This window comes from Leiobunum rupestre, chromosome 2 (genome assembly GCF_980474605.1).
Source record: "Leiobunum rupestre chromosome 2, qqLeiRupe1.1.hap1, whole genome shotgun sequence".
Classification (NCBI taxonomy): domain Eukaryota; kingdom Metazoa; phylum Arthropoda; class Arachnida; order Opiliones; family Sclerosomatidae; genus Leiobunum; species Leiobunum rupestre.
Window position 1 is genome coordinate 9,442,816 of NC_143385.1, and position 10,014 is coordinate 9,452,829.

General features: G+C 35.8%; 2 protein-coding genes and 1 non-coding gene across 6 annotated transcripts; 1 reads left to right on the forward strand and 2 right to left on the reverse strand.

The window, feature by feature from the left end:
* Positions 1–746: 746 nt before the first annotated feature.
* LOC149956042 (U5 spliceosomal RNA) lies at positions 747–865 on the reverse strand. Its single transcript, XR_016478819.1, has one exon. It is a non-coding gene; the product is annotated as a U5 spliceosomal RNA (small nuclear RNA).
* Positions 866–6,081: 5,216 nt separating this feature from the next.
* Positions 6,082–7,275, forward strand: LOC149956043 (uncharacterized). Of its 4 annotated transcripts, XM_090164587.1 has the most exons (3): positions 6,120–6,179; positions 6,240–6,332; positions 6,625–7,275. In XM_090164587.1, the coding sequence occupies exon 3, from the start codon at positions 6,650–6,652 to the stop codon at positions 7,070–7,072; it is 423 nt and encodes a 140-aa protein (XP_090020713.1). In that variant the 5' UTR covers positions 6,120–6,179; positions 6,240–6,332; positions 6,625–6,649; the 3' UTR covers positions 7,073–7,275. The 4 variants fall into 4 exon arrangements, with proteins under 4 accessions (XP_090020715.1, XP_090020713.1, XP_090020712.1 ...); XM_090164589.1 differs by lacking the exon at positions 6,240–6,332 and having other exon boundaries at positions 6,082–6,137; XM_090164586.1 differs by lacking the exon at positions 6,240–6,332 and having other exon boundaries at positions 6,126–6,179.
* Positions 7,105–9,090, reverse strand: LOC149956044 (uncharacterized). The gene is made up of 3 exons (XM_090164585.1): positions 8,590–9,090; positions 7,427–7,654; positions 7,105–7,371 (listed from the first exon to the last, which is right to left on the reverse strand). Exons 1-3 carry the CDS (start codon positions 8,865–8,867, stop codon positions 7,209–7,211), a joined length of 669 nt encoding a protein of 222 aa, XP_090020711.1. The 5' UTR covers positions 8,868–9,090; the 3' UTR covers positions 7,105–7,208.
* Positions 9,091–10,014: the final 924 nt, after the last annotated feature.

Here is a 10,014-nt window from a genome sequence, read left to right on the forward strand (position 1 = left end):
TCATTAAACGTATTATCATAAGTGGCATAATTAACCTAAGTGTGTCAATAAGATGAATTTTTCAATGATACCTTGTTTAACGAAAGTGACGTAAATGACGTCATTTTTTCCAGTGACGAAATTTACGTAATGTGTTTGCGAAGCGGCGTCTGCGGCGCAAGCATTAAAAATACCATATAGGGTATTGAACGGAATTCGCGAGTCCTACGTTTCTTTCGTCTGTTTAGAACAAGCTGTAATTGAAGATTTTCTGTGGGAAAGGCTCATATTGGCACACTTAGGGTAATTATGCCACTTATGGTATTATAAATAAACTCACAGGGAGAAGAACCAAAGAGTACACGCTTATTTAAACGAGCCACGAATTTCGCTAAGCGTTGTTGACCAACCATTGACGGCCTTAGGGTTTTTGGTGCCCCATGCAAATACTACCTAACCTGTAGTAGGGTTTTTAATAGCTATCATCCTGGAATTTTCGGTCGCATAGTACTAAGAAAAGGGAAAATAGCTCGTTATCCACACTTTGTTTTTAGTTTTGGTTTATGGAAATGTGCACGTCTGCAGTCATAAATCATCACAAATAAACAATGTTATAAAAAATAAGAACTTAGATACCTCTATAATCTTAAATTCCATCACATAATAAAATTTCAAAAAAATCGACCGAAATCCCTTAATTATTATCTAGGAGTGCCGCCTATTCGGTTTTAATTTGAGTATATGTGATTAATTTTGGTTTAGATAGTAACTCTACCATAAGGTAGAGTCTTCAAAAATTGCCTATAGGCTCATTATATTGCTCCTCCCCACGGTAATCTTTAGTAAAAGGCGAAAGATTAAGGCGATTGAGGAGAAGCCAGAGCATGCTTGAAAATGGTACTTAAAAATACTTATAAGTAAGTTTATATACGGAATTACCCTCTATTTGGAAAATATATACTAATTATCTAACTGCATTATCGTTTCACTTTTTACAAATATATTTATGTTTTATGGTTAGTGTATATTCAAAGTTTTGTTTAAAACAATATTTTTGTATCATTTTTGATTGAGCGTAACATTTAAGAAACCACGGTTTGGAAACTACTTATTATCAAAAATTCGATATAAGTGGTTGTCGCCCCCTCTGTCGAGTAAAAACTTAAAAATTCAAAATATTAAATATTTTATCGCAATATGGAAATAAAATTTTAAAACAATATTTTTAAAACTTAATGTTTTAAAAAATTACGCAAAAATTAATTTTAATTTAGTAATTATTATTATAAAAAAATGGTATTGCTGATAGATGGCGCCTTATACTCATATAGGCTATCTCGTACTCGGAGAACGCTAATCAAATCTAGGAGGAGTGAAGTTATCCGAAGAGGTTCGTTTTTGCAGCTTGCTTCAAAATAGTCCTGTAAGCTTAGGAAACGAAATTATGTCCTAACCTAAATTGTATTATAAAATAAATATAATATCCATTTTCGTTTTAGCTGCACACCAAGACTTGGTCTCGGGCTTAGTCTCACCAAAATTTTTGTTTGTCCTTAGTCTCGTCTCGGTCTCACAATAATTTCCCCAAACACACGAGAGCTCGTCTCAGGCTCATAAGTTTTTTCCCTAAATACGAGAGCTCGTCTCGGGCTTATCAATATTTTTTTACACACGAGAGCTCGTCTCGGGCTCATCAATATATTTTTTAAACCCGAGAGCTCGTCTCGGGCTCATATTTTTTATCTCCTAAACACAAGAGCTCGTCTCTAACTCACAATTCCCCTCCCTAAACATTTGAGCTTGTCTCGGGCTCATACTTTTTTCTGTTACTAACAAGGGCTCGTGTCAGTCTCGTAAGAATTTGCGTAACTCGCGGGGCTCATTTCAGTCTGTTAATATCTTTTTGAAGTTTTAATATTTTTTTTATATTGATCTCCTAAGTCAAACGAAACAGCCGGGCGACCAGGTCTGGTATTCTCTTCACTACAACAACCTTCGAAAATTCTAGGAGGTAGTTTACTTTGGACTAATCAGAAAACGATTGAGTGAAATAACGTTTCCGTATTAACCAAATAGACCAGAGTTCTCTTCGAGGGCTTCACGGCCAACTGTAATCACGCGCTATTCGCTCTTTACCTACCACGCAAACAGCACGTAATCAAAGTTGGTCGTGTCGGTGAGAAAGAAAGCGTTACGGTTACGGCACGTGTTTCTCTGCGCGGCAGCCAGCGTTGCCAGACGTACGATAATTATCCGACAGTGCGATAATTTAATCAAAATTTTTAGGGCGTACTATAATTGTCATGGCGTACGACATCGTACCATTATTTCGATAATTCTGCCTCAACGTACTATAATGTACGATAATCTTTAATTTTTTTTTAAAAACCTACGAACGATTTATATTTTATTATTAATTTCTATAACTTTTCTACTTAAAAATGAATGATATACATTTTCTGTACGCGTAGTCCTGAGTGTGAGTTTATTACTCCTAGCTATTACCGCATTTTTTAATACATTATAAAACATATTAAGTTCAGTTAATAATGATAATAGACATTTTGTTTATTTCCCGGAAATAAAACTCCTGTAGTGCTTTAAAAAATCATCTAAATTCAACGCATTTATGTATGAATTCAAATTTAGCGCTAAAAAGAAATGTACGATACTTTTCCAGGAAAATCGATAATTTTTTGGCCTAGATACGATATTTTCAGATTTTCGATCTGGCACCGCTGGCGGCAGCGCTCCCCAGTGGCCAAGGGCAACATGATCGTGCAAAAATGGACACATAACCGTCTCTTAAAAATAAAAAGGTATCATATCGGGTTCGTTACAAAAATATGGTCTCAGCTCGGACTCGTAGTAATACACTCTATTATATTGGACGCAGCTCAGGCTCACAGCAATTTACTATATTTTAATGGTCTCATCTCGAGCTCACACAAATATGCTATATTAAAATGGTCTCATCTCGGGCTCAAATTAAATGACCACAATGTTTTGGTCTCTTCTCGGGCTCGTATCATTCTCATAATAAAGCCTGGGCTCAGTCTCAAATTGAGCTCGGGCTCTTAGTGTGAGACGAGCCCGTTCAGCTATGTCATTGAGACCTTCTCAGATTCCCGCTAATTTTTAAAATCATTTTATGGAATAAAAATATTCAAAGCACTGAAAAATTTCTTCATTATATTTTTAGTTCCACATCGAAATATATACTATTTGTTTCTTTGAAGTGTAGACTGTGTAGTAGCAAAAGTGACATAATTAACAAAAGTGTGACAATCCCTGTACTTTCGTATGCTAAAGGTTTAATGAATGCTCGACTCGAGATCGATTTATTGTCGCCTTTCTGGGTCTTTTTTAGTCTATGGTATTATATCGTCGGTAGATGGCGATAGCATCTTCACAGAACGACGAAAAATAAAAAAAATACACTAACTTTGACCAGTGCTACTTAGTTCCTCCGTTCCTCACTACGAGGCGTTATTAGTTGGTTTTAACTTCCTTCCCTCCCCAAGGCATACTTTCCATTCTCCCCTCCCGACTTGTATTTCGCTCGTAACATTCATTCAGCAATAGGTCCGATTAACACACTTTTGGCAATTATGTCGCTTTTGGTAGTAGTGGTAGTGGTAGTGTAGTGGCAGCAGTAATAGTAGTGCTCCGACTTTGCAACAACTTTCATAATTGGTAAACGGCCGCCATGGTACTGAACCATTTTAGCAGTCATACAAACATTACAATTTAGGTAGGTTTCTATTGAAATTACTAACAACTTGTTATTTTTCATGACCTAATATTTCGGTGGCAATTGAAATTGACCTATTCCTACCAAACCAATTTCATTTAAGGCCTTCGAGTATGCTCTACAACATGTTCATTGACAGTTTTCATTTACCACCTAGTGTTAAAAAAATTGAAAATTTCAGAACCGTGAAAAATGTCACGATTTTGTTTAAATATACTAATGACAACGACTTTCCCCAATTGTGTGCATCCTGAAAATTTCACATTTATAGGTAATATACGTTTTGAGCAAAATTCCTGGGGTGATCAAATTAAAACACCCTGTATAATTTAGGTTCGAGCCCAATAAATAAAGTATAAGTTGTCTAAATTTAATACTCTACAATGGCTCTCTGAAGACGTTATTATTTGGTAATTTTTAATTTTAGTTTTATTGCCATAAATAGATGGCACCACGCTCTCCATTAAATTCGTGTTTTTCGAAGAATCGGATAGATTCATGGCCATCTCTAATAACAGGGGCCTTTTCATATTACAGGTAGCAATGATAGAATTGACAGTTGCTTTAATGCCTTTAATTCTCGTCGCTGACTATTATTATATTGCGTAGGTGGTGGTAAGCCCTTCATGACACGGGAGCCAACAGCTGCCTATACTCAACGGAGCGGAAATTATTCCGTTTCCGCGGACTCTGTTCCGTTGGAATCGGAGCTAATTTATAAGAAAGTAGAGGAACGGAATGGAATCGGAGCAAATTTCCGAAAATTTGTTGTAACGGAACGGAATCGGAGCAAAATTCCGAAAAATCGTTGTAACGGAATGGGATCTGAGCAAATTTCCGAAAAATCTTTGTAACGGAACGGAATCGAAGCAAAATTCCGAAAAATCGTTGTAACGGAACGTGATCGGAGTAAAATTGTCCAAAACCTTTGTAATGGAACGGGATGGGAGCAAATTTCCGAAAAAAACGTCGTATATTGAAGCATGGACACTGTTTTCATTTCTCTCTTGGCTGCTGATTGGGTCTCCCACTTTTCCAGACAGTGAGATCATAATCCCCCTTCTTCACCACACCGGCTCGTGGGAAACATAACTGCAACTGAAGCCTTTTTCTCTACGACTACGTTGCGTACATCAATGCGCAGAATCGCAAAAGGTACAAAGGATGTTTAGTGAAAAGAGGGAATAAATAGGCGGGGTGACCCGGCTTGTGGTAAAGTTTTAGTTTTACATTCAATTCAATAGAAATAATAATTGTTTCTGTAAATTTCTGTATTCAGGTAAATAAAATAATTTTTCCTCATTTTTCAAGACTATAGACTCTTAAACGCGCCTTCCCAATCGACCGCCATTACCTTACAGTCTAAGGGGAGGGTGATGACAAAACCGGTTTTGGGGGGATGAAATTTCTGCGGTAGAGGGCTGGCTCGTTGGTTGTCTGTACAATAATGGCGGCACCCAGTAAACGTTTCTAAAAAGAGTGTATACTGAGGGAAAGCAAAATATAAAACGGGAGCGAAAACTGAGCATAAATATTAAGTAATATAGACGATTAATGAAACTGAGCGGAACACGAACGGAAATAATATCGGAGAAACAAACGTGGCGGAAACGGACGGAAAATATTGACGATAAATGAAACGGAGCGGAAACGGACCGAAATGATAGGCGACAAACCAAACGGAGCGGAAACGGACGGAAATAATAGGCTAGAAATAAACCGGAGCGGAAACGGATGGAAATATTGGGCTAGAAATAAACGGACGGAAATAACGGACGATAAACAAAGCGGACCGGAAACGGAAGGAAATAACGGACGAGGAACAAAGCGGACCGGAAACGGACGGAAATAATAGGCGAGAAACTAAACGGACCGGAAACAGACGGAAACAACGGACGAGAAACAAAGCGGACCGGAAACGGATATATGTATCATACCGGGAAACAAAACGGAGTGGAAACGGTACGGTATTTTCGCTGTTCTGCAGCTCTCTACTCTACAAGTTTTTATGGAAAGGGGAAGCCGAAGAACTCGGGGAAAAACCCCTTTTAACCAATGGGGAGAGAACTTGCGGAAGGAAGTGGTTTTATGATTTATTGTAATTTACCTACAGTAATTTAATTGGTTATTAATTATTACCCTCCTGGATATCGTAATATTGTCTAAGCATAGTAGGCTTTACTCAAGGCAAAGACAGAGGCCCCGTGGTAGTTAATCCGATTATACGGATTTGCTTCTGTATTAGCCACACATATGTTAGAATTGTGTAACAACTTAATATGCCACGTTTAAACTTCCCGCATTTTTAAAATTGTTTAGTTTAAGATAAATATTTCATTGGCCGCGAGTTCTACTACACCCCAAAAAATAACATAAACATGGACAGAAAATGAGAAACGGTTCAGTGAGTTTTAATTTTTACAGCTTTCAGAAACGTTTTAATAAGGTATTTTAATTTTTAAAACAATTTTTAAGTTGGGTACAAATTCATAATATTACTTTAAAGGGTCCGACTTAGCAAAAATTAGTTGCGACCCTCGGACCATGACTCCATGAGTCACCTCCAAGTCCAACCATATTCAGCCTTTAGGAAGTTCAGGCAAGAAATTACCTTAAACAATTTCTAGTAAAATTAAGTAAGACACGCGACGGGTCAAATTAATTTTCGAGTTACTAAATTATTCAAACGCTTAATTTATCAGTTTTCTGTTGTCTAATATTAAATACTGCCACTATACTGGACGGATTATAATATATTTAATGCAATATATTTTTTCAATCAAATTACGAAATATATTTTAAATAAAATCTACAGAGGTTCCATATATGAAAACTGAGTGTTTTCCAAATGAAAGTCAAGATCCCATAGTAACATGTTTTTATAATTATAGTTTATAAAGGTTGTTTGTTCAAATTATGAAAGAAATGGATTCCAATGCTAAACAATACTACGCAGCTTCATCCATACACAATGTTACTACAAGTTTGTTGCTGAAAAAAGAGAAGCTTGAAACCTCAAAACCTCAAGACTACAGCCATGTTTTAGAAGAAAAAGACACTGATAAAAAGAAATTACCAGTAGGGCCATGCATTATTTCTATTACTGTAGCAACTCAAACGGAGTCTCCAATTTTCTATGCTATGAAACAAACTCAAACAAACAACTATACAAAAATTCCAAATGTTTGTAATTCGAAACTAATTCAAACGGACAAAGTAAATATCACCACTTCAGTTGTTGTTTCAACTCAAACCGAATATTCGGTTAAAGAGCTTGAGAACAAGAGATTAAGGAAACGAATTCAGCTATTAGAAAAAAAACTGTCGAAAATGTCCTAAAGATAATAAATAAATCCATTTTGGAATGCTGGTTTTTAAAGTTACAACAATAAAATTTTAATGTCCATGTAACTTTACATTGATACAGTGAGAGAAGATGAGTTACGAATAACTAGCAAATGATGCACTCCATGAGTCATGCACGTCTCTTCTTTGTATGTTTAAATCCACAATAGCTATCTGATGGAATGGTGTCGCGTATTTTAACAAGAACACAGCTTGGAACAGGCAGCCTTCCTTTGGGTAGTAAATTGAATATCCATCGAATAAATCGTTTATAAGCTATAAGTCTGTAATGCCTATAAGAAAAATATAATGAGTTGCTTTATTTTGAACCATTTGAAATTTGTTTACTTATATATGTAGCCTTCCGGTGTTTCATTGGGTGTTCTCCCAGCATACTTGTCAATTTTTTCAAGGTATGCCAATCGCAATTGAAAGAGGCTGGTACATGTTCCCACAAAATCATCATGTTCTGTAATGCAAGATCCGTTGTCTCGGAAATCATCAATAACCTTGTTTTCATTGCAACAGATGCTTTCTTCCACGGTATTCATCTTGGTGCAAAAGCCACAAGTACACCTAAACAATTCATAATTTGAACGAATTAGTTTTATTAGACATAAAAAATACTAAGTATAATGGTTAATTTTGTTTAAAAATTAAACAGGGTTGCACCTAGTAGTTTACGTTATTATTGGGCCAACAACATCTTTGAGAAAGTAAAAAATAATCACCTTAGCAGCTGAAGTAATGCTTTTGCACTCGGATATAGTTTTTATCCCTTCCAAAATTGTTAGTCGTTTTACTTTCTCACGTAATTTCAAGTCCTAACACTTATGACCAGTGGTGGACCATTTATTTCTTAGTATAGCCATAAGTGGATAATAAACATAAGTATGACACTTCCTATTCACCCAATCCAATTTTTTTTATGACATTCTGTTTCGCCAATGACAATGTAAATCATTACGTACCGACGGACTGACAACTCTCCGCGTACTGCTCCTAGAATTTGGAGGAAGCCCGTACGGTGGCCGGCAACCTTTTTGACGGACCAGCTAAGGCCTCTTGAAAATTTAAATGCTTTCAAAAGCATAAATAACGCTTACTTTTGGAAAATAATGCTGAACTATTGAATCGGAAAATAGAAATAAATATTATAAACACTGGCTCCATTTCAGAAGTTAGTTTGTTTTCGAATTTAAAACCTAAACGCGTGTACGCTCGTATTTCTCGCCATCAAACTAACCAACTATTTTGGCAACGGAAAGAGTAGGAAGGGACGAGGTTCCTCTTCGGAAACTTCCTATTTCGCCATCACTCCACGGCAGACTATCATTCGTTCAGTGCCATACTTATGTTTATTATCCACTTATGGTATAGCTCCTAGTAACATCCTACCACAGGCAATAGTTTTGTTTGAAATAACATCTTTTATTATCCGTTATGAGTCCTATTTTACTTCAGGTGAACCAAAACAAGATTTTACAGTCTACAATGAAACTATAATTTACCAATCGGTATTTTCAAGTCTTTCCTTCGATGTTTCATTATTATTTTCACAATTTTTAGATTTTCCATTACTTGTTTCGTCACTATCTGGGTAATCTTTAGCCAAGGGTTCGAATTGATACGGTAAAATTTCACCATTTACATAATGAGGTAGACACGATTCGTAGTCTGTATCACTAGAATATCCAGCATAATAATAAGAATCATCACTATCAAGATCCGAGCCAAAGGAATCAGAAGGGATTGAGTCTTCATCAACTTCAGATTGAGCTTTGGCCATAATTTAATTTAAAAATGGAGCTGCAACCAGCTTTGTCAGTTACTCAACACCGCTTGCATTCACCGACGTAAATCTGCCAGAATTCTGAAAGTTGGAAAAAATCATACTTACGGTGCGGTGGAGTACCCGACGAAACAGAATTAAGCTATGGTCGTAACTATGGCTTAAAACATTAGAAACTGCTTTTAAACTTTAATAACATTACGGAAAAAATTATCTAACCCACTAAAAACTTTGTTTACTTTTAAAAATAACCAAAAAAGCCAGAGTTATCTAATAATACGAAGAGAAATATTAATAACAAAGAAAACTAAAACAGATGGCGCTACCGGTGTCTTATATTTTTCAACTGCGTTTTTTGAATTTTCCTTTAATTTACTAAAATTTTACATACGAAATGTGATTGAAATAAAATTTATTTTATTGAAATTAACGTCAATGATGCTACAAAACATGTTAAATCAAATATGAATAGGAAAAGTGATTGAAATGATTATTATTTTAATATTATAAGAGTAATTATCAATTATTTTGGGTGGGGGTGATTATAGCAGACCGTATATTACCGTTTACCAAATTTAAAGATAGATACTAAACAATTTTTCTATCAGCCGGAATTTAATCTAATTTTAAAATTAGATAGACGAAACATTAAAGACGTTTAAGGTGGACCGCGTCTTACATTTTAATTTCGATTAATTAAATTATGACGAGGTCAATCTGATATAAATTATCGTCAATGATACTACAATAAGGGTTCCATAGATTGCTATAAAATTTAGAAATTAACCTTAGTACTACAACAGATGGAACATTGATGTTCAAACCAACGCTAAAATATCGGGATGAGGGCGTTAAGGCGGACCGCGTCCGACATTTTAACTTGGATTGATCTTCACGGCACACGGCTGAACGTAAACAAAGTGAACTCAGAAGTGCGCGTTATTTCTCTTTTGGATTAAGCTGGAAACGCGAAAACCAAATGAATTGTTTGGACTATAGCTATACTATATGAAAGAAACTTGCTAAGGGTTTTGTGGCTAAGGCATCTGCACGGTCGTCGCTAGAAATTACAGACGAGATGCGTTTTGGCACCGTTTCTGGTGCATTTGCAATTATTTTACTTTTTTAATAGTTGATTTTATAA

Bases quoted from the DNA above. Each gene is read 5' to 3' on its own strand.
- LOC149956044 (XM_090164585.1), bottom strand. From the start codon at position 8,867: ATGGCCAAAGCTCAATCTGAAGTTGATGAAGACTCAATCCCTTCTGAT. The intron at 7,655-8,589 runs GTAAATTATAGT...TGAATTGTTTAG, and splicing joins AGACTTGAAAATACCGATTG to GTGTACTTGTGGCTTTTGCA. The intron at 7,372-7,426 runs GTAAACAAATTT...TTTTTCTTATAG, and splicing joins CCGGAAGGCTACATATATAA to GCATTACAGACTTATAGCTT.
- LOC149956043 (XM_090164589.1), top strand. From the start codon at position 6,650: ATGAAAGAAATGGATTCCAATGCTAAACAATACTACGCAGCTTCATCC.